This window comes from Delphinapterus leucas, unplaced genomic scaffold (assembly GCF_059928025.1).
Source record: "Delphinapterus leucas isolate spDelLeu-1000000601 "Yukka" unplaced genomic scaffold, BTC_Dleu_Yukka2 spDelLeu_asBTCV2_sq60, whole genome shotgun sequence".
Classification (NCBI taxonomy): Eukaryota; Metazoa; Chordata; class Mammalia; order Artiodactyla; family Monodontidae; genus Delphinapterus; species Delphinapterus leucas.
Window position 1 is genome coordinate 190,080 of NW_028322269.1, and position 25,113 is coordinate 215,192.

At 36.9% G+C, this 25,113-nt stretch overlaps 1 protein-coding gene across 13 annotated transcripts in view; it reads right to left on the reverse strand.

Moving 5' to 3' along the window:
* Positions 1-7,363: 7,363 nt before the first annotated feature.
* Positions 7,364-25,113, reverse strand: part of TMPRSS11A (transmembrane serine protease 11A) — a 59,133-nt gene continuing 41,383 nt past the window's right edge. For all 13 annotated transcript variants that reach the window (XM_089906060.1, XM_089906059.1, XM_089906058.1 and 10 more), the window contains 7 exons: positions 23,811-23,878; positions 21,688-21,848; positions 17,174-17,212; positions 15,093-15,264; positions 12,672-12,931; positions 9,924-10,066; positions 7,364-8,151 (listed from right to left, as the gene is read on the reverse strand). In XM_089906060.1, coding sequence (XP_089762186.1) covers positions 7,990-8,151; positions 9,924-10,066; positions 12,672-12,931; positions 15,093-15,264; positions 17,174-17,212; positions 21,688-21,848; positions 23,811-23,878 — 1,005 coding nt within the window. In that variant the 3' untranslated portion in view covers positions 7,364-7,989. The remainder of the gene's footprint in view (positions 8,152-9,923; positions 10,067-12,671; positions 12,932-15,092; positions 15,265-17,173; positions 17,213-21,687; positions 21,849-23,810; positions 23,879-25,113) is intronic.

The following is a 25,113-nucleotide window of genomic DNA, read 5'->3' on the forward strand; positions in this document are numbered from 1 at the left end:
GACACAAAGATAACAATTCTCACTTACTGTTCGAAGAGAAAGTACTTGAGTTGTTTTTTTTAGTAATACTGGTGCATTTCCACTGATTTACCCTTATTTGTTTTCCCAGGCTTTTGAACAAGAACATTTAATACTATGATAGTTTTGATGATTAGGAATAGTCTGTAGTCATGGAACAGGGAGAAGCTACCAGCTCACCTTGGAATTCAGTCTGTGTCTTTTTTTTTAATGTTTGCTTTATTTGTCTTGTGCTGGAGTCTGTTGATCTGATTATTTTTTCAGAGGCATCTAACTGAGAAGGAAATGAGGAATGTGGATCAAATAGGAGATGGTGTAATTATCTCCTATTTGATGGTTAGGTTCTTAAAATGGCCCAATGAAAGGCAATGTGAGAGCTAGGCTGTATTTAGAGTGGTTTTCATGGAAATCCAGAAGTAAAGTTTGTGCTTTTGCACCAAGAATACTGTCCTTTGCCTCAGACACCATGAGAGAGAGGAAACAGAGCTGTGGTCAGCTGTGGCATGACTTCTGACCTAGAATGGTCTCCATCCTACTTCCCAGTTGTCCATCCAGGGAAAGCAGGAAGAGTGTTGGAGGCCTAGCTAAAGGTTTGTGCTGGACCACCATTGTGTAGTGTATCATGGAGCCAGATTATGTTACCACTTTTAGTACAGTTTCAAGAAGAGCACTGACAGGAACCCTGAATGTTCTCTCTATCCAGACATGATCCCAGCCAGATAACTGATGACAGTTTTATAAGTGGGAATCTTCAAGGTTGGGCAAAAATATTTAAGGTCCCCCCAGTGATTCATTTCATACTTTTCTGCCATGGTCACTTAAACAAAACAAAACAATAACAAAACTTTACATGGGAAGGAGGTTTGTCTGGAACCCCAGAGACAACTGTGTACTTTCTATAGACAATGACAGAAATTACTCCAATCTCCTCCTCTAAACTACCCCTACCTTCCATCATTGAAATTGGACTTATCTTTGCTCAGGGACCAACATTATATATGATTTTCCAGGAGAGCATTCCCACAAAGGTAAAATACCTTATTTATTCAATATCAAGCACACTTTCAAGATTTAGAACTATCCCTTTGAGGGGGGCCAGCATCATGTCTCTAGACTTTCATGGTTTGTTCTACCATGGTTACTGTCACTGTCATTTTTGGTGAGTTGCTTTCGCTGAAGTAGATAAAGCAAACCTGCCGGATGGCTCCTCTAATCCTGGAAGCCAGGTTAACAGAGATTGGTAAGGGAATTTTTTCTTTGGGAAATCTTGAGAATTTTGAAGACATCTAGTTCCCAGGTTCCATCTAAAGCACATGATCCCTTAAAGGATAGCAGGAGAATCATGTGGATAATAGTGCCTCACTGAATGGCAGAACCTCCTGAGATGGCCCTGGGAGGCACAGGCTACATAGGTGGTCCACTCTATGAGGGCAGTGACCACATAACTCAGTCAGAGACATGCTCAGCTTAGTGTTTTTTCTGTACCATGTTGTTACCACAGTTGATCATTGTAGCCCATACAAAGTATTCAACAGGTTATGTAGGAATTTTCAGGGGCCCTGCATGTGACATAATATCATCTATATGCCTAAACCCATAACACCTATTTCAAGGCTAAATACAGTTTAGGTTAATTTGAGGAACTGCTGTTCATTTGTTTCTTTCCTTTTTTTTCTGACTCCTGAAAGCCTGCATTTTAATCTTTGATTTTCCCTCACTAACATTGAAGGTCTTCACTACACTCATGAAGTTGTTAATCCCTATACTGGACCTCTATCCTCACCATCACTATCAGTTTCCACAGAATTTTTAAATATAATTTTCAGCTATTCATTTAAGAAAAATACGTTTAGTTCCTCTTTTTTTTTGCCTATACCGATTGATAAAAAGACTTTCAGCTTGGTAATTAGAAAACTCTCCTGTTGTATGTTTCCTGCAAACAACACAATTCAGCTACAGAAGAATTCCCTTATACTAACTCCTTGTGAGTCAGAACTCAATATTCCTTTATATTTTACCACATCCTCAAGGGCCTCTGAGGCTCTAGCAACTTTTGTTAAAAAATAGAGGAACAGAGTTTATATTTAGAGAAATTTTAGGTTCACGGCAAAATTGAACAGAAAGTACAAAGAGCCCCCATATACCAACTACCCCCTGATGTGCACAGCTTCCCCACTATCAACATCCTGAACCAGAGTGGTACATTTTTTACAATCAATGGACCTACAGTGGCACATCATTATTACCCAAAGTCCAAAGTTTATATTAACATTAACTCTTGGTTTTGATAATCTATGAGTTTTGACAACCATTAGAGTATTATACTGAATAGTTTTACTACCCTAAAAGTCCTCCATGCTCTACTTATTTATCCCTCCCTCCCCTCAATCCCTGGAAACCACTGATATTTTTACTGTTTCCATAGTTTTTCCTTTTTCAGAATGTCATCTAGTTGGAATCATACAGTGTGTAACCTTTTCGGATTGGCTTCTTTCACTTAGTAACACGCATTTAAGCTTCCTCCACATCTTTTCATGGCTTTATAGCTCATTTCTTTTTATCATTGAGTAATATTACACTGTCTGCTTGTAACACAGTTTATCTGTTTACCTATTGAAGGTTGTCTTGGTTACTTCCAAATTTTTGTAACTATGAATAAAACTGCTATAAATATTCTTGTGCATGTTTTTGTATGGACATAGATTTTCAACTCATTTTGGTTAAGTACCAAGGAGCACAATTGCTGGATTGTATGTAAGAGTATGTTCAGTTTTGTAAGAAACTGCCAAACTTTCTTCCAAAGTGGCCATACCATTTTGCATTCCCCGGTAGCTTTTTAGCACTTGAGAAATGTACAGGCCATAAGGAAGTGACACCACCATAGTCTCCATGGTATCAAGATCAGGTGCAAATGTTTTGGCATTTGTGTAGCATCTTTAGGGATGCTGACTTTTTAAACTTAGGGAAGACTACTATGTAGAATATACTCTTTGATGTCCTTCTAGCCTGTGTTATGATTTAAAGTTCTGTGGGACTGCTTTGAGGTGTTAGTAACTAATAATATTAATCTCATAACTTTCAGCTTCAGTTGCCTCATTCGTTGACATCCCTCCTTTCTTCCTCAGCTCTCCCCTATGCCAATTAACTAAGACCCCACTATAGCTTATGCCTACATATCCCAACAACATTAACCTGAGGCAGAAAACCCAAGTATGTTAAGAGGTTCCCAGCTGACTCCTATTTTTGTCTACTGAAAAGTGTACAGGCTGGAGGAAGGTGCTGTTGTAGCACCAACCTTAGAAATGTAGCAAGCACCTTTGGGTTTTTCAATGGATAAACCTGAGATAGTCTCTTTAACTCATCCATCATTATTTTTGCAAATAATATTATTACTCTAGTAAAATCAGCTTCATTTTTCCATTAGTTGGTCTAATAATTAGGTTTTGAATTTCCAGACTTTCCTTTGAACTTATTCTCTTTCAGACTTTCCTTGTTTCTAAGTGGATTTGTATTTAGATTTCTCTCCCCACTGTCTTTAATCTTCAGATTAAAAATCTATAAGATGTCTTTCGATTTGGCTTCTCTCTAAATCAGGACCTCAGAAATTCCAACTTTAGCTCAAAATACCACAGTTCATGGATAAGTTACTGAGCCTAAAAGGTAGCATCTTTATTCAAGCTTAGATGTCCCAGGCATGTACTTATGCAAACAGTCTTGACACTCTTACTGTCTCTCCTCTTTTAGCCCATGAGCCCCTGATCATTTTCATTAGTATGTATTTAGATTTCAGTGCGACATTTGGGATTTTTTTCCGTTTATTTAATTTAGTGACTTCAGGTGTGGGAGGAGTCTCCTGAACTTGGAAAACAACAAAATCAGTTTTAAAAAGTTAATCAGTTAAATCTTGATTACTAATGGATATGAAAGAACAGGCTTATGGATAATTAAAATTGTTGAACCAAATGTCATGTTTATCATGAAATTCTAATCCTTTTATTTCTGTGAGCTTTCAAAAATAGATATTGTATATGATTTTTAGTTTTATCTCTATTGTTTCCCATTAGGCAAATTCAACAAAGAAGGGCTTTGATCAGAAAAAAATAACCATGGATATCTAACAAGGCTTTTTGGAAGTACCCAGACCTCTTTTGTGAGGTCCATGAAAGAAAAAGGAGGAAAGGGACAGTCCTTGTAGATCAAATAAAAACAAAAAAAAGGAAATGGGAGATTTGCTTGTTGGCCTTATTTCCAAATATCCCTATGGGTTTGGAATGTGCTCATTTAAGGGATATAGGGAGAAGTTTTTGATTTAGAGGAGGTCCTGAAATGTCAGGGACTTGCCTTACTGTAATTTGATTGCTTCTGGTGTAGGCAGAGAGCAGGAGATCTTTAGAAACATTCAAGAATGTGCAAAGCAGGACCAGCACAGATTGTAAAGCAGTGTAAAAGAAGGTGACCTGGGGGAAGCAGTTAACAACTGAGAACTGAGGTGTCTTTCCTTCATAGAAATCATAATTAACCTCTATTAATTTATTCCTTCATTAAACACAATATATACAGCATATTGTCCTAAATACTGTAGGGAATACAAAAATGAGCAAAGCAGTCTTTAATGGAACTTAAAATGTTTGCAGAGATAATAAATTTACATATAAGCTGTAATACAGAGTAAAGTATGAGGAATGCTCTAGGGGAAGAACAAAAACATTCAAAAAGAGTAATTTTGTCTGGGATAAAAAAGGTATTCTCAGTAGAAGTGATATTTGAGCTAGATCTTATAGAGTGAAGAGAACATTGCATGCCCCACTATATATGTGTTCAGGAAATAAAGAGTAACATTCAGTATTATAAGAGCACTGAGTACAAGTGAAACAAAAATTTTATTCGTTGTTGGCAGATTGTAAAGGACCTTACAAGCTATGGTGATGTGAATTTAGACTCTATTTGTCAGGCAAAGGGGAAATCAGTGAAGATTTGAGTGCGTGAGAATAGCATTATTGAATAGCATTATAATCTAGCTACAATTTGCTAAATGCAGTAGAGAGAGGTTGAAGGTGGGGAACGCAGTGGGAAGAGGTGAGATAATAACAATATGGCGTTAATAATAGTGAATGATCATTCCAGAATGTGTTATAGGAACTGCAGATTCACAATCTAACTGACTTGTTAGATTGTGAAATCAGTTTAGTTGGTGGGGCAAGCATTTAAAAATATGAAATAGAATAGAATAGAAATATTAGATTTTATTGTATTTAATAAGGTAGGTATTGTTTTATGAAACTTCTGTTTCATTTTTTCATACATAGTATTTTGTTACATATTTATGGAGCTGTGATGTAAAATATATTTCTTGCTGTGGATTGTGGTCAAGATAGAGAAACTCTACTAGAGGGTATATTCATAGAAAAGCTATCTTCATAGTAGTGGTTGATGGTTCTCTATGAATATACTGTAGGCAGGGGTATGAGAGAAACACTAGGCACATTGTGTGTGGGAAGATCACTCTGTATTTGAAATAGCCACTGACTAAAGCATCAGTCACTTATTCTGCTGTTTCTTTTAGGAACATGATAGTGAACATACAGTTTGACCAGGAGACTATAGTTTTTGAATGCTCAGTGTCATAATTTTGAGATATCGCTGGCATTTCTGAAAATAATCAAATGTCTTTGGAACAGTAGTTCTCAAAAGGGAACAAGTTCACCCCTTAGGAGACATTTGCCAATGTCTGGAGAATTTTTGGTTATCATAATTTGGAGGGAAGGAGTGTATTTCAGGCATCTAGAAGGCAGAGGTCAGGGGTGCTGCTAAAATTCTACAATGCATGGAGTAGCCTCTTAAAACAAAGAACTATCCAGACCAGAGGGTCAAAAGTGCCAAAGTTGAGAAATTCTGCTTCAGAGTGACCCAAACTAGTTATTTAAAAGAAATGTAATTTTTAACAGAAGTTGAAAGAAAGGTTCATGCTATTGGCCTAACACAGATTCAGTGATATTATTTGTAGAATGCTCTGATCACCAACTTTATTATTAGATTTTAAATAATATATCAGTATTTGTTTACACGTGACCCAGGATTAAGTGCTTCACAAAACAGTTTAGAAATATAAAGTTATAACTCTAAGATCATTTCTTGAACCTTAACACTAGAAATCAGAATTATATCTTGCCACCATAATATCGAATAATTTATATGCCTATGTATATTTTTATATAAGAAAAAGCAGCTTTATCTTGAAGTGAGTTCAGAGAATTGGCAGCCAGCCGCCTAAGTGAATCACACCGTTTAAAATTCAATTTAAAACAGATTCAATAGAACTCACTGAAATTTTTATACAGCTGATGATTCAATAAATATGGACAATCATAAAGATACTTTGTAAGAAAAGGGCCTGTGAAATTTGTACCTAGGTTCTAGGCCCACTGGGGATACACATTACCTACAGCTTCACAAAGTTATTTACTTTTCCTGGCTTCAGTTCTTTGAACCCTAAGTGTACTGGCCCACATGACGTGTAGTCTCTCCTAAGCTTTAAAATTCTGTGAGTCTAAGTTATGGATCAATTTTTATGGTGAATAAATTTTAAATCTCTTTTAGATTATTTTAGGATTTTTAAAAAATTTATTTTATTTTTGGCTGCGTTGGGTCTTCGTTGCTTTTAGGATTATTTTTATGCCTTATTAATAGCACATGGGGGAGATTGTTATAAAATCACTCAATTTTCTAACAGTTTGGCTTATATCTGGACTGCATGAGTAAACGACGCCCCACCTATAAACCCTGATGTTTAGTCAGCATTGTCACACAGAGTAACAGTTTCCACAAAATCTTCATTTAATTGTATCATGGAATACATGAGCCTGACTCACCTAATGTCTTCATGAGACACTTAGGGGGTTCATTTAATCACTTTGTTCATGTGTTCTGTATGGTTGGTCCTCAAAATTTATATTTATTAAATTAAAACAAAAACTATTGTTTCATGGTTGCAATAGTCAGGCTGTTGCTGCAAGCCTTAGGAGATAATTGGCTGCAGCAATACACAGGAATAAACTTTTTCTTTCTGTGTGGAAGGATAATGCTCATTAATTCTTCAACCTATTAACAAATTCTCATTTTTTCTAGGCATTTAAGCGTACAACAATAATGTACAAAGCTGCCTCCTGGTGGTCCAAACATGTAAACGCATCTATAAAATATCCAATTTTTGTGCCATTTTTTTCGGACTGCTCATGAAGTTACTATCACCTTCCCCCCAATTTTTGTAACAAAAATACATCTTTGATTAGCTAATTACCATATATATTCATTAAGCAGGCTTTTTCTGGGTATATCTGAAGGTAGGGATAATCTGTGTGTGTGTGTGTGTGTGTGTGTGTGTGTGTGTGTATGTATGTTAAAGAATCACTGAAAAATTAGGGAGATTTTGCAGCAGACAAAGGTTATAAGATCTCTGGCTTGATTTATCACCATAATTTGTTTCCTAGATATAACTTTTTTAAAAATTAGGATCCCTCCAATGGATTTATAAATTGAAAGTATGGAAAATTTCTTTGGAAAACCTGTAAGAACTAGAAAAAAGTATTTGTGACCTCTAGAGAAATGATAGAAAATTATGTAAGGGTTTCCTAAACTCAGAGTTCAAAAAGTTTCTCACTTAAGGGAAAAAGACACTGTAAAAATCATACAGATTATCCTCAAAAATTTGCATTGCTCCTCTTTTATACTCTAGCTTGCTGATTTAAAGAGCTCAGTATCTCTGCTGTATTTTTCAAGCCAGGCTAAACTGACCCACTACCTTATAAATTTAAATCCTTTACAAATTGGCTATGGGATTTTGATTGATTAAAGTGATTCTGAAATAAATCATATCATTTAATCTCACTTCATTGTACTACAGCCACAGAATATATGGATTCTCATACATGTATGACCTGCATACAGCTCTCAATGTTTAACTTGTATAGTGAATTAGAGGCCTGTTCTTGAAGTAATCCAGTTTCGGTAATAAGCCACTTTTGTGTAGACTCCAGGTTTGTTCTTTTGCCCACAGTTATCTCCCCAGCTCACAATTCCAATGAGATACCAGGTATCTTTAAGATCCTTTCCAACTAAAGGTCCCCCAGAATCACCCTGAAAATAAAAAAAGAAAAAAGAGAAAGAAAATTAGCTAAATGTAAAACTTATTACTTAAGATAGTTTGATGAACCACATATTTTATTATTAGACAGTATATGTATAGATTACCAATTCTAGGATAATTGGTTGAAACATGGGTTTCAAAAGTTATAAAATTCAATTTCCACATTTTATTTTTTCAACTTTATAGATGAATAATTCACAAATAAACATATATATTTAAAGTGTACATCGTGATAATTTGACATATATACTTTGTGAAATGATTACCACAATCAGGTTAATTAACACACCCATCACCTCACAATACTTTGTGTGTGTGTGGGTGTATGTGTGTAGTAAGAATGCTTAAGGTCTACTCTTAGCAGATTTCAAGTACACAACACAGAAAGTCAATCTGATGTTAGTTTTTTCTGACTTCAAGTAAGGTGCCTGGGCTTCTGTTTTATCAGACAAAGCACCTCCCAATGTACCCCAGTAGCAATCCCTGTATTCCTGCTTAGACCCTTGTGCCTGAGTCACTTCCTCGATAACTTCCCCAATTTTTCTATGAATAGAGCTTTGCCTTATTATGCACTGAACAGTCATGGGGCAGGAATCTTACCTCTGCTCCCCAGTCCAGTGAAAGCTCTTTATGACCACCAATCTTTCCAGAGGCTTATCACTGATTTTACTGTTCGTCTAGATTCTCATTTTCAGTGTGTTTCTGTCACCACCTCCCACTTGCCTGTCATGGCATGAACCTCTCTTTGGATTCCCTGAATTCTAGATGCCTCCTCCACATTCTCTGGGGAGAGCAACTGGGGCTAGGTTCTGCTCTTGCCCAGCGTGTATGCTTGCAAAACTCCCTGCTATTTTTCTGACAGAGGTTTTCTATGTTGTGTAATTGGTGGGACTCTGCGCAGGGCTTTCTGCCACCTGATAACAATACAATTCCCATCATTTTAGCATGTGGAATCACCTCCTTGGAGTTTTCAAGAATCTCACATTATAAAGCAAGTGCCTCCAGGAAGAAACACACTTTACTCCTTTGTCCAAAAATATACATGCAGGATAGATGCTGGACAACAGAGTAGGCCACTGGAAAGGGGACTAGATATTCACACCATGGCCTAATCCGCCTTCTCAGCATTAACAGCTTCTCAGCTCTCATCCTCCTTAGGCTGAGACCCAACAGAGTACTTGGAGTTGCCTCAAATATGAATTATAATTTCACACCTTCAGAATTTTAGCTATGCTTTTTCTCTTTTCTATAATATTCCCCTCTTATTCTATAGGGTAAGTGCTCTTTATCCTTCAGGCCTCATTGAAGTATCATCTCTCTAATACTTGTTCCAGAAATGTTCCTTCAAGCTAAAAATGTTTGTTCTCCACACTTGAAACTAACACAATATTGTAAATCAACTATACTTTAATAAAAATTTTTGTTCTCTGTTATATAATTTATAACATTACATCATAGCTCATTGTTCATGATTGTTTCCTTTCTAAATGTGAGCTCTTTAAGGAAAGGGACTCTGCTTTATGAACCTGTGGATTTCTGGTATTAAGAAAATTTAATTTTATTGGTTGGTTGATAGCATCAAAGAAACTCTTTGCTTATTTTGTTTTGCTTAATAAAACATTTAAAGATATGTTTGTGTTTGAGATTTGCATTTATAAATTTTTGAACAGACAAGATCTCTGTATTTTACTAAAATAAAGAGCATTTTGAGCCAGATACATTTTTTGAGTTCATGATATCAAAATAATCTCTCTCCACCTACCATACAGGCATCATAAATTCCTTCCAGATAGCCAGCACAAAACATTCCAAATTTTATATGTCTGCCATACATATGTGGCTGCTTGCACACATCATCACTTATGATTTTCAGTCTGGCTTCGTGAAGATCATTTTGGGATCCACCTTAAGGAAGAACAAAGTAATTTTAGTGTTTACAGTAAACATCTTAGCTAGAATGAAGTGTGGACCTTTTCCCGATTTTTTTTTCATACTAAAATTGTTGATACAGAATGAGGTTAATGTAAGCAGTTCCTAAAGAAAAAAAATTCTGTTTAATATCTGGTATATGTAAATGATAATTGTCCTTATCTCATTTTTATAAATACCTATACTAGCAAGAAAAACATTTTGTTTCTTTTCCTGGAACCTTTGTACCTTAAAAAACAATCAGTTAATGTATTTAGGACGGCATTTTAAATTTTATTTAGTTATTTATTTTTATTTATTTTTTTTTTTTTGCGGTACGCGGGCCTCTCACTGCCACGGCCTCTCCCGTCACGGAGCACAGGCTCCGGATGCGCAGGCCCAGCGGCCATGGCTTACGGGCCCAGCCACTCCGCGGCACACGGGATCCTCCCGGACCAGGGCACGAACCCGTGTCCCCCGCATCGGCAGGCGGACTCCCAGCCACTGCACCACCAGGGAAGCCCAGGACGGCATTTTTAAAAAAATAAAGTTTGTATTTGTATGTTCCAGATTGTTCCCAGAAACTTTTCAGGCCTAGTTTGCTCCCCTGGCTTGATAAAATAACTATATACATTTACTTTATCCTTTACATTTTATGAAGAACTTTCGCATACATGATGACATTTAAAGGCAATGATTTCATTACCTCTTACAATTTTGGGACTCCAGATCATAAACTAGATCCTGAGTTATAGAAACCAGTATTAATGCAGAAGACAACTATTTATGATGGAACACAATAATATCACAAGCATTCAGGGTTTCTTTATATCAACCATACGTTGATTGGGAAACTGACCCTGTAGTAGACAGAATTCTACTATGATCCCCAAGATTCCTATGTGATCTCCTTTCTCTGAGGTATGGGTGGGATCTGTGAATATTATGGATGTCATTCTCATGATTAGGTTATGTTCTGTGGCACAGGAGAGGGAATTTTGCAGATTAATTAAGATGTAGTCAGTCTGACAGTGAGTTCATAAAAAGGGAGATTTTCGAAGGTGGGCCTGACCTAATCCTGTGAGCCCTTTTAAAAAGGGCTTAGGCCTTCCCTAAATTCAGAGAGTTTTCGCTAATGGTGTTGGAGAAGCAAGATGCCATGAGTTCTGCAGCTGCAAGAAACTGAGTTCCATCAACAACCAGCTTGGAAGAGAACTCAGAGCTGTAGATGAGACCACAACCCCAGCCAGCACTTTGATTGCTGTTTTGTGAGACCCTGAGAAGAGAACCCAACTAAGCTATGTCTGAACTTCTGACTCATGGAAACTGTGAGATAATAAATGTGTGCTCTTTTAAGTTGTTAAATTTGTGGTAATTTGTTACACAGCAGTAGAAAACTAATATAGATACTAATTTCTGTAGAATGCCAATTCGGGATTTATTTCTGGACAGGTGTGTTTGCTAAAATGTTTTAAAAATGCTCAAATTATTCTGTTCTTTGAATATAATTGGTGTAATTTTTTTTGCCTACTACATTATCAATTAGAAATAATTCATGTTGGGCTTCCCTGGTGGCGCAGTGGTTGAGAGTCCGCCTGCCGATGCAGGGGACACGGGTTCGTGCCCTGGTCCAGGAAGATCGCACATGCCGCAGAGTGGCTAGGCCTGTGAGCCATGGCCGCTGAGCCTGTGTGTCCAGAGCCTGTGCTCCGCAACGGAAGAGGCCACAACAGTGAGAGGCCCGTGTACCGCAAAAAAAAAAAAAAAAAAAAAAAAATTCATGTCCAGTGCCGGGAAGGGTTGAAATGCATATTGTAGGTGACAGTGTAAATTCATAAATTTTTCATAAAACTAGTTGGCAAAAAGTTATAAAAAGTAGTCTAACACAACACTGTAGATCAACTATACACCAATAAAAATTAATTAAATTAAAAAAAAACCCATAGGAAACAAACAAACAAAAAGTATAGCCTATAAGTCCTATACATCCCTGAACTGTTTCTCAACTATTGTGGGAATGCTTAATGACATTTCTCAGAAAGTACTGATTTTTTCAAAGAATCAGCTTTTTATTTCATTAATTTTCTCTATTTTTTGCTTTTGATAGAATTCATTTTCACTCTTACCTTCATTATTTCCTTCTTCCTGTTTATTTTAGGTTTATTTTGCTCTTCTAGTTTCTTGAAATGAGAATTTATGTTATTGATTTGAGACCTTTCTTGTTTTCTAATGTATGCATTTGCTATGTTTCCCTCTCTCTTTACTGTTTTAGATACATCCTTCATGTATTGATATTTTTTCATTTTCATTTTATTCTATGTATACTTACAATTTTCTTCAAGATTTTCTCTTTGACCTATGAATTATTTAGAAGTGTATTGCTTAATTTTTAAGCATTTAGAGATTTTCCTGTTATCTGTTACTGGTATCTAGTTTGATTCCATTATCATCAGAGAGCATACTATGTGTGATTTCCATTCTTTTACCCTAACTAATCCAACCAAACTGTGTGGAAAAGTCTGACAGAATAATATTGATGGACATTAAATCACACTGCCATAAATACGGCTTAGTGCTCCATGATTCATTTTGGGATACCCACCACCATGAAAAAGTGCTCCAAATCCTGTGACATAGACAGTTGAATTTGGTTGGAAGGACACAGAGGCTTCTGGCAAACAAACTCTTCGGATCTCATCAGTAAAGGTGACGCTGGATGATAATTGCACAACAGCAATGTCGTATTCTTTTGCTGGGAAGTGATATCTCTCATGGACAATAATTCTTTCGATATTTCTTTTCATTAATGGAGGGTTGATTGTTGTTCCAAAGCTAACAGTCCATTGATGTGGATTTGATTTACTGGAAAGGATTAGAAATGAACAGAATATATGAACTGCATTACAATAATTGCATGCAGGCTAATAAAGGAGAAAATTCCACCCTAAAACACTTGGTTGTGATGATAGTTTTCTTTGACCATATAGTCTTTTACTACTGTTTTGAAAGATAAAATGTATACAAACAGCATCTTTGAGCTGAAATTCAGTATAGAATTATTGAATTTTAGAACTGTAAAGCACATAAAATATTATTCATTTATTTCTTCAGCAAATATTTATTAAACATCTACATGTTGAACCTTATTTGAAGTGCCGGGGATAAAGTGGCAAACAAGATAGAAAGGTCCCTGCTGGTGGGTGTATTTGATTTCAGTGAAGGAAAAAGAGCAAAACAAATTAATGAATAGATAAATAATTTCCCACAGTGATAAGGTCTATGAATAAAATAGGGCAATGGAATAGAGTACAAGGGGGTAGTTAGATAAGTCTCTTGAGATCATGGCATTTGGGTTGACACACGGTTGATGAGGAGTCAGCTGTGAGAAGGTGGGGTGACAAGTTTTCAGGCAAACATCTCAAGGGCTTAGACCAGACAGGCTGCAGTTCAGGACACAAGGGAATTATGGTGGGGGATGAGATCGGCGAGGTAGGCGGGGGCCAGATTTTAGAGTGTCTTATAGGTCATGAATAAAGTGCTTAGATTTTATTCAAGTGATATGGCAATTCACTGGATGATTTTAAGCCAAGCATAATGTAGTCTCATGTTAAAAAAAAATCACATTGTTTCTTTCTAGAGAGTAGATTGTTAGAGGGCAAGAGTGAATGAGGCAAAGTTGTCATAAGTCCTATGAGAGATGACCAAGTGTGGGTGACTTCTAGCTTATGGGCTTGAGCAGCTGGTAGATCATGGCACATACAGGGACTGGGAAGGTCATCTAGTAATGAAAGGTCCTCTAGTAAAGGCTTTGTTTTATACTTAAGGAAAATAGGGCCTAGATGGTTTAAATTATATGCCTAGTATCACATGTCTGCTTGTCTCTCTCTGTTCTTTATAGGACACCATCTTCCACCAAAATGTATTATTAATAATGAGATTAATGTTCCTTAACTAATTAATTGAACTAACATCATCCAAGAGGGGTAAGCAAAGAGACAGGTACTGCTGATATAGACACTTGTTTCTCAACCTAATTATTTCTTTTTTTTAAAAATTGAAGTATAGCTGATTTATAATGTTGCAGGTATACAGCAAAGTGATTCATTTTATATATATATATGTATTCTTTTTCAGATTCTTTTCCATTAGCGTTAATTACAAGATATTGATTATAGTTCCCTGTGCTATACATAGGTTCTTGTTTATCTATTTTACATATAGTAGTGTGTATCTGTTAATACCAAATTCCTAGTTTATCCCTCCTCCCTTTCCCCTTTGGTAACCATAAGTTTGTTTTCTATGTCTGTGAGTCTATTTCTGTTTTGTAAATAAGTTCATTTGTATCTTTTTTTTAGATTCCACATATTAGTGATATGATACTTGTCTTTCACTGTCTGACTTACTTCACTTAGTATGATAATCTCTAGGTCCATCCATGTTGCTGCATATGACATTATTTCATTCTTTTTTATGGTTGAGTGATAGTCCATCGTACATATATACCACATCTTCTTTATCCATTCACCTGTTGGTGGACATTTAGGTTGTTTCCATGTCTTGTCTACTGTAAATAGTGCTTCTATGAACATTGGGTTGCATGTATCTTTCCGAATAAAGTTTTCTCTGGATATATGCCCAGGAGTGGGATTGCTGGATCATATGGTAGCTCTATTTTTAGTTTTTTAAGGAACCTCCATACTGTTTTCCATAGTGGCTGCACCAATTTACATTCCCACCAACAGTGTAGGAGGGTTCCCTTTTCTCCACACTCTGTTCAGCCACAGTTTCTTTATTTAAAACCTTAAGGACCTGATACTAGGATAATGACTACTACCCCTACTGACTTTCCAAATAAGTGTAAGTGTAACACAATTTTAGAAAAGAAACTGAAAGAAGTTTTTCTCATTTTACCTCAGTAATATTTGAGGACATTGATTATTACTCAGAAGATGATAAAACTCAGAGGTTTTTTTTAAGCAGTAGTAGTAGCAGCAGTAGTAGTAAGTTAACGTCAATCACTTACATCCTAAAGCAGTGCGCTGCGGTAACAAGCCACGTATTACTAATCAAAGTGGCCCCACATTGATGTATGTTATTATGCTGAAGGGAAGCTTGCCAAGGCCAGGAAGACTTGCCCGCAATCTCTCCGGATGTTATTCTGTTCACTATTAATGGAACAGCTCGTTTACCACAACCTGAAAGAGATGAGATCATTAGGTTGTAAGAAACATCTCTATAATCCCTGATACAGAGAAACTAGTAGAGTACTGCAGTGCAATATTTGCATGTCATTATATAAACATGTACAATATTAATATCCATCCTCTGTATTTCCTGATAGTTGATGTTTTGCTTACACCCTCCCTTTATAGATGTGGATATATATTGCCTACTCAAGCTATGTAAGGCTGTAAAGTGTTGACACACCAAAAAGTGTATGTCCTGAGGACCTGCAGTGTCAATTATCCAGATGTTCTGGGAGCTCCTACTAAGATTATTGTTTCCCAGTTTTAGATGTTCCCACCATGTTACTCTGACATGAAGCCCTCACCAAAAGAACTAGTCAGAGAAGTAATTGCTAATTCCTTGGAACTCCTACCCCCATACAGTTTTCTGAGTGACTAGTTCCTAAAGTGAGCACGGGTTAATGTATCATGACCAGTCTCTTACTCTTTGGGGTGGAGGGTTCTATGTTTCCACATAAACATCACATTCACTATTGGTAGGAATAAATATGTACTTTATTATGTGCATCAGATCAGAGATTAGTTTGATGCTTAGGGTTCCTGCTAAGAATTAAGCCTGTTTAAAGCATGGTGCTCATAAAGAAAACATGGTAGGTTCAATTCTTGTTCCAACAAATTAGGTATCAAAAAGGAAATTCACTTTACTGGTACTGATTACACTCCTTCTGTGGCCAGTCATTTTAGAAATCCCCATCACTCTGCCATCGCTAGTTTAGACTACCGTTTTTCTCATCTGAAGGACTGCAATAGCTTCCCTGTTCATCTCCCTGCCTCCCGCTTTGCTCTTCCAGTCCATTCTCCACACTGAAAACTGAGTGACCTTTCTGATGTGTGTAAAACCCTTCAGTGACTTCTCGTTGCCCTCCGAACAAAGTCGAAATGTTTCAGCATGGTTCTGGTCCTTGATCATTATTAATCACACCCCTTTCCCATGCCCACCCTATTCTATATTACAGCCACACTGACATTTTTCAATGACAAGAAATGACCGTGTTCTTGCTTTTCTGAAGACATTTTTACATTCTGCTCCCCCTGCCCGAGACACTCATTCCACTTGTCACTTGATTTTCCATCCTTCCTTTCACCTCAAGGATCACTTTCTGACCCCACAAGACCAGGTTAGCTGGCTCTGATTGACTCTCATAGCACTGTGCTCTGTCTCTGTCATAGCGTTTATCACACTGTTTTAACATTTCCTGATTTATTTATGTCTTCCCCTACCTTCAAACTCCTAACTTTAGAGGAGGAATCATGTCTTATTGACACTTGTATTCACTTTCTGGCACTTGGTAGATGTTAAAAAATTATTTATTGAATGAATGAATAAAATGTATAGTGTGTTTGCAAGACACAGATGAAAATGAAAGAACAACTTTCCTAAAATTCATCACTGCTATTATAAAATCTTTCAAAATTTAGGTCACAGTGATATAAAGTGAGTGAGTGGAGCTGCTGTCAACCATCAAGATGGGTATAATAAGTAAATTTTATAGGTCAGTCACAAATTATGGGGTCTATCTCTTTCCCATTTATCACTTTCTCATTTTATTTCTCAGTAGAAAGCATATTTCATATTTCATAGCATTCAAAAAATTAGCAAGGCAAGTTTATTTATTCCAAACCAGAAATATATAATTTCTTCAAACTGCCCCCAAATTCCCACCATGTAAAATGTTTTTCTTGAACATTACAAAAAGATTGGTCTTAGGGAAAAAAAGTATTTTCGTTTCTTACTCAATTGTTATTCTCTCCCAAAGAAAATGTGGGACATGGGTGGGAGATTATGAGGTAATATTTGAAGATATTATCCTCCCTGATATGGAAATTGAACTTGTTTTTATAAGCTAACTAGACTTACATGCCTGGACAGTTAGCTTCCCTGTCGATGAGCTCATTGCTGAAAAACAAAATAGAGCAAAGAATGATAATTTGATATTCTTCTGGTTGGTCTCAATGACCAGAAATTATCAGAGGATACTGACTGCATATGGATTCTAGAAACTTGAGCATATAGATCAGTCAGGAAAGTGGTTATCTGATATAACAGAATATGTGTACAGTTTTTGTAGAGATTTATAGGCAACCGCTGATTAGGTGGGTAATACAAGCAGTAGGTAATTAAGGCACAAATATTGGATGATTAAAACCCACAAATCATTTGTATTAATACAGAACAGTGGTTTTCCAATGGTGCAGGATAAAGCTTCTTTGGATTTTATTTAAGGAAACAGAGAAAGAGGGGAAAGAGGGAGCAACTAGATGGGGTCTTCAGGTTCAAACCCAGGCTCAACCAGAACAGGTCTTTTATCTCTTCTCTTTTTTTTTTGTTACCGGTACGCGGGCCTCTTACTGCTGTGGCCTCTCCCGTTACGGAGCACAGGTTCCAGATGCGCAGGCCCAGCGGCCATGGCTCACGGGCCCAGCTGCTCCGTGGCATGTGGGATCCTCCCGGACCGGGGCACGAACCCGTGTCCTCTGCATCGGCAGGCGGACTCTCAACCACTGCGCCACCAGGGAAGCCCTATCTCCTCTCTTTATTTAAGATTTCGCATAAGCCTTTCTTTGGTCAAAGGGTTTGGGAATGGAAAAAAAAAAAAACTTTGAAAACTACCACATAAACTATATTTAAAATACTTCTAAAACACAGTTCCTGAATTATTAAAATTATTTTTTTCTGAGGTATAAACTACTGTATATTCTTATCAAACACCGGCTGGATATTGGTAAAGGCCAATTATTGGACAGAATCTAAGATTAAATTCTGTCACTTCCAACAAAGTTAGGAATCTGATAAAGGAAATACAAACATTTAAACTTAAGCTGACGGACAGCTGCATGAAAACTGTGATGTTTTTCAAAATAAAAGGGCTTAATGAGTAGAATGAGGGTAGATTGGCTTTACTTATTTCTACCAATGCCATGTTTCTCAGACTCATATTCTTTGTATCTAATTTCTCATTATACACAATAAGAATGTTTCTTTCTACTTACCTTCTATAAATTTCACTTGGGAAACTAGTGATAATGAACTCTACAAAGTGGGAGCTCTTGAGAATATCCAATTCAGGGATATCCTTAAAGGCATACCTAAATCATTATATGGTGAAGAATCAATTTCTCAGGTCAGATTCTCAGTACTTACTTATGAAAGGAACTCAATTTTCATTCAAATATAGTTTTAAGGTAGTAAATTTCTTATTTTATGTTTTTAAATGTAGGCATACCTTGGAGATATTGTGGGTTCGGTTCCAGACCACTGCAATAAGGTGAATATTGCAATAAAGCAAGTCACAAAGTTTTTGATTTCCCAGTGCATATAAAAGTTTACTTTTACACTATACTGTAGTCCATTAAGTGTGCAATAGCATTACGTCTTGAAAAAACTATATATATATATATATATATATAATTTTAAAATACTTCATTGCTAAAACATGCTAAAAATTATCTGACACTACAGCGTTGCCACAAACCTTCAATTTATAAAAACACAACATCTCTGAAGTGCAATAAAGGGAAGTGAAATAAAAAGAGGTATTTTAATATGCCACATGTTAGTAATAAATTGAAATGGAAAATAGTATAATGTTAGACTTCTTCAGTTAAAACTTCTTCAGCTTAGTTTGAGCAAGATGCAAATCACCCCTTTCCAGGAATGATACCAGGGTGAGTGTAATAGTTGGGAGTGTAATTGAATTTTTAAGGAAAGAGAATGATTACACCTGGAACCGAACTACCCATACACAAGTAACTAGCTGTTTCACATTTCCAGTTTTGACCAAATGCTTTTACTTTCCACGTCTAGAAGTGAAAAGAAACATTAACACCTTAGTTTTGAAAGTGACCCTCTAACACACTTCTGAGTTGGGAGTAATCATATTCAGGTCAGTACATGCTACAAGTAACATGATGATAACTGGAACACACATCAACAACATGTAGGCGGTGAGCCGCTCTTCCACAGCCATGGTGTTTGCAATTCAAAGGAGCTGATTTTAATTTTGCTCTGACACATTACATCACGTGAAAGACCCACACCACACACTTATTTGTCAAGCCAAAACACAGATTCTTGACAAATTATGGATAAATCTTGGGCTGCAGGGTTGTTTCTAGACTTGGTCTAGAATTTCTGCAGTTCTCCATTCATTTGAAGTCCCCCAAATTAAGTTTTGCTGGAGAGCAATGTTTTTGTCTGTAAGAATTGCCTTGAGGATTCTACTGAGCTTTCTACTAAATGGACCTTTCCTAAGTACTAGTAAACACTGCTCTTTTTATATTTGGAAATTTGGAAAACTTCAAAGTTATAGCTTTTTCTACAACCAGTTACTCACATTAATGCTTTCAGGTTTCCAACGCATATGCACAATTTGCTAGCTTTCTAAGAGGTAATGGCCTATATGTTCCATATTCTATTTTCTTGTGTATCTTCATGGTATTTCTGTGACTTCAGGAATAACAAACATTATCATTGCAAGTTTATAGATGAGAAGATGGAGGCAAAGGCATGGGCCAATTACTTGGGTGTTCCTGCAGTGACTCAGTGGAGTTAGAATTAGGTAACTCTCAAATCAGGTTCTCCATCAGCACATCCTGCCCTTTAATCTACTATAGTCATTAAAATAAGCTGCAGGTCACAAACTGAACCTATAAGAAACAAAAAGCCCAGACAACTGATGACCATTTCATACTTCATTTCTGGTTTCAGATAGTTCAGGCTTTTAAGTTCCTGGCAGATTAACTGGTTGTTGGAAATTACATAGAACACATCATGTAATTTATCAGAGCTTGCACTATTTCACAACCTCGATTCATTTGTTTCCCCACAAGCAAGAAAACAAAGAAGGTGGATTAAGCCCTTGACAGGTTCTTCCCTCCTGGGTTGGGAGAGGTCCCCAGGTTTATTCCCTGACTAGCTGACTCTTTGTCTCATCAGCAAACTCCTGCCCATCCCATTCCTGCAGGTTTTCACTTCCTGGTCAGGTTTCCTCTTAAAGGGTCAAACAGACCCTTGCAAGGGCAGGGCCTTCTGTTTCACATCTGATATTAATCACACTTACTCTGAATCTCTTCTGTGACTCATAAGTCTGGTGTCCCCTGGAATTTGTACGGGAAATCTGCACTTGTCTTCCAGAAATGGATGCTTGTGGAAGCAGCTTAATGTACAGGGTTGAACAGGTTTCTGTCTAGCTGGTCTCCTCAGAGTCTTTAGTATGCTAATATAAGGGATGAATTTCCAAGAGGTGAATATCATGGACTGAATTTCTGAAATGCATTTGACCACACCCTTTTTTCACAAGCCTCTCAAGAAATTAGTAATCTAGATTTGAATATTTGCTCCTTTTTTTAAAAAAGTTATTTATTTTTGGCTGCACTGGGTCTTTGTTGCTGCACACGGGCTTTCTCTATTTGCAGCGAGTGGGGGTTACTCTTCGTTGTGGTGCACGGACTTCTCATTGCAGTGGCTTCTCTTGTTGCTGAACACGGGCTCTAGGTGCACGGGCTTCAGTAGTTGTGGCATGCGGGCTCAATAGTTGTGGCTTGAGAGCTCTAGAGAACAGGTTCAGTAGTTGTGGTGCACAGGCTTAGTTGCTCTGCGGCATGTGGGACCTTCCCGGACGAGGGCTCAAACCCATGTCCCTTGCATTGGCAGGTGGATTCTTAACCACTGCACCACCACGGAAGTCCCGAATGTTTGCTCCATTTAATTATTGGAGTCCTTAGCCTTTTTTGCCCCTCTTTCACATCTATAAAGGTGAATTTGCCTAATTCATAAGAATATAGAAATTAGATGCTGCATGTAAAGGATATAGAGAAGGGCCTTGATAAAGATTACTTCTCGTTCCTATGATTTCTTTTCTAGTTTAGTGATTTTTAAAGCATTACTTATAAGAAGGCTTTAGTGGCTCCAGAATTGATTTACCATTTTCTCAAATGCCCATAGGAAAAAAAGTTAACATAAACTCCATAATTTCACTGTTTACAGAAACTATTCATATTTTTAAAAGGCAACAAATGAGTTTATGTTTTAGAAACAGAAAAACAGTTTTTGCTAAACACTTGGTATTTTCACCTGCTTAGTCATGGAGGAAGTGGCTGGCTCAGATTGACTATGTTAGTGGTAAAGGTTTGATTTTATTTCTGGATGAGTGCCAGTCAATTACTACAGAAAAAATCACTTGACAACTAACTTCAGACATGCTTTCATCAGAGACTAATAAAACCTTTAAAAGTCACTTTTTTAACTTGAAATTTTTTCCATCTGAATTCTAGCCATTATTTGGAATAGAAATAATGGTAAATAAGTTTATGATTAGACAAAAAATGGACTTAATAGAGAACTTCACATCATATAGAAAGGTACCTACTTACCATTAACTTCAACTGACGAGGCATTTATTAACAAAGCTCTGGTGTTACTTATCTTCTTATATAACATGCTACGGATTTTCCTTTTTCTCACTGCCCTTGACTCAGCAGAGGGGAACTGGAACACCATAATGACATCTACTGTCACACCATCTTCCTCTGGACTGTGACACACAAAAGAAAGGTACTTGTTCAAAAAATACATCCAGTATTAATTAACTCTCTTTTCTGTATTGTCTTCTCCTGAATTATGCCTCAGTTGTTGAAAGTGTCAAGAACTAATCATCTCACATTGATAACTCATATATGTCACTTTCTGACTCAAGATCATTTCATATGTTCCCTCTTCAAGTTTTCATTATGTTCTGAGTGAATTTTCCCCATTAATTTGAAGGCTTGCTATAGCATTTGAGTTAGACTCAGACACCAAAATTTTATCATCAAAATTATAAACCCTGAGGATTGGAAAAAACTTTAATGGTGTCTTTGGCCAGTCCCTCGTGTGATACCTTCATCAGCTCTACAGCTGCCATGATAAGTGGTCATCTAACCCCAGCACAGTAATTAAAAAGATTTACTTCTCTAAAGAGGGTATTTCTCTTTGGTCAGCTCTGATTTTAAGAGAGCTCTTCACTTGGAGTTGAAATATGTCTCCCTAAAGCTTACATTCCATAGGCTTAGGTCTACCAATTGGGACATACATAAAACATCAGTTCCCTCTTCCACATAAAATATTTGAAGACAGTGATATTCTTGGTGTCTGAGTCTTCTCCAGATTACACATGTCCAGTTCCTTGAACTTTTTTCATATACACAAGTTCAAGCCCCTTCACTTGTGGGGTTGAATTTTTCCATACTCTTAAAGTAGGAAAACCAAACAATTAAAGGGCTTTAAGAAAAATGGAAACCTATGTGTTGATCTGCCATGTCTTTTATTTTTACATTTCAAAAGATCCAAGCTCTAAAAAGCACTGAAGCCCTATTTTCCTGAATTCTTCGATTTAAAAAAAGAGGGAATCATATCAGTTTAAAGGCATTTTATATATTGTGGTTCATGTAGGCTTTGGAATGTGAAGATACAAATAAACAGAATTTTATGTCAAATTGGTAAATATACAATCCAGTAATTTTCCCTCTTTTTAAATCAGAGGGAAAACATTGTTTACCAAGTGGGATTTCCCTGGACCCACACAAAAGCTTACAAAATGATAGTGGCTACAAATTCAAAGGAGTTCTTAAGACTACGATAATTTTGCTAGGATGCTATGGCAAGTCAGAATTTAAAAGCGGAGGGCATGAAATGTAGAAAGTTTCGGCAAATACATGCTTTTTATCTCCTAAATATTATAAAATTTATCCAATATATATTGTAAAATCCTTCTGGAGGTCACTAGTTACTCGATAAAGGTATAAGGAACTTGGGGTAAGTCTGCCAATAAAGCATTAGCCTATTGATGAGAAAACCAATTATTATTTCCTTCAAATAGATCTGTCTGACTATATTCATTTTCTTTAAGAAGATGAGTCACATAGGCCCATATGTTTGTATCTGTTACGTATATGTTCTGCTATGAGCTTTCCAAATAACACAATTGAAACCTCTGAGCAATTTCTGCAAATGACAGGAGTCTTCCCTCTCCACCACAACAAGCAGAAATTCATTAAAACAGGAACATCTTTTTGTTTGGGCATGGCTCCTCTAACTAGGGCTTCATTACAGGTAAGACTTATGATCCCATTTTGTAGTCAACTTTGCCTTCTTAATACTTTTGAAATGACATGTGTATTGAAAGAATACAGCTTGGTGCATTCAGTGACATGCTGCTGGGTTTTCCCAAAGCTATGGTTTCTGGTAGTCCCAGGCCTTATAATCAGTTGATGGGATTTGAATCCTGGTTCTGTCACTTGTGGAATTTTGAACATATCACTTAACCTCCCAGAGTCTTAGTTTTTGTGTTTACAAACTGGTGGTCGGCCCTGTATCTCGAGACTGTTGTCGAAATAATATTTTTAAGAAATCCTAGCCAAAAGCCAAGCTCATAGAGGCAACAGTATATGAGGGTTCCTATCTCTTTTGCCCTTTGTCACTCCAGGATGTGAATCCACCTTTGCCCTAACATACATACGTCAGTTTGACTACTTGGTTCTTGATATAATGCTTGTTCAAGGCCGAATCTATAAATATATCATCCACCTGTTATTACAATAAGAGAGAAACTATGTGTTAATAAGATATTTTATAAGAAGAATATACCCCTGATTAAATGTTAAAGCGATAGAAAAATGTTTTAACATGAGTAATATCATGATTTAAACCAGTGGTTCTCAATTCCAACTGTGCAACAGAATCATTTGCAGAATTAAAAAAAAAAATGACTTAAGATGCTGGGGCGCTGGGGCCCCTCTCCCAGAATTTTGGTTATAAATCGTCTGGATGGAACCTAGGCATTTGTATTTGTAAAAATCTCCCCAGGTGACTCTAATGTGCTGACATAGGTATCTGGGGTAAAGGTTATCTTCCTAAAACTCCACAGAAGGTGAAGCAGAAAGTTGCAGAGCAGAGATGGGACATGGAGGGAGGCCTTGAGAAGTGGTGGAGAGAACCGTGGCTCAGTGCTGGGTTTGAAGCCTGCTTATCCTGCTGCTCTTGAACTGGGTGACCTTGGAAAAGTTGCTGAACCAAGCTGAGCCTCAGTATCCTAACCTCTAAAGCAAAGATATTGCTATGCTACTCATAGGGTTGTAAGGATTAAACACATATAAAATGCTGGGTATATTTTGGTAGTAGACTGCCGGTGGATCAGGTTAGTCCCCATTCTGGCATCACAGGTCTCAGATTTCTCTGCAGGTCTTTGGCTGTAAGTACAGGGAAGAGGCATTAGAGATTTAGGAAAGAGCTAACAATTTTCTAATTGTTGTTGATTCTGAGCCCTAGGGTAGGTCAGGAAGGAAGAAAGAGTAAGGTGGTTTTACAGGTTTAGGTCAAAGTTGTGTTCCTCAGTTTATGTCAACAGGGGAGGAGAACAAAAACTGTTCGGGGTCCATTTGCACAGAATTTTAATTGCCTGCCAAGACATTACGATGCTGTGACTTATCACACCTAGATTTTTGCTTGCAGTATCCCCCAGTGACCACCTGGTGGCAACAGTGTCATCTGAATGCAGGCACTGCATTTCATATTTGATAGTAGATGAGCCAAATGTGCTCATCTATTTAGGACAAAAATTATGTCCTAAATCCTTAAGAAAGAGACAAGAAAACCACCTCTCATTTTGAAAAACCCAAAGAATGGAAATAAAAAAGAAGACTGTTTCAGAGATCAAGGAACAAGTTGTGACTTCCTTAGCAGTATCAGGCATTCGTAAAAAGCTTAATCAGGAAACAAAATATATATCCCCCTTACTCCTTATAATAACTGTATGAAATAAG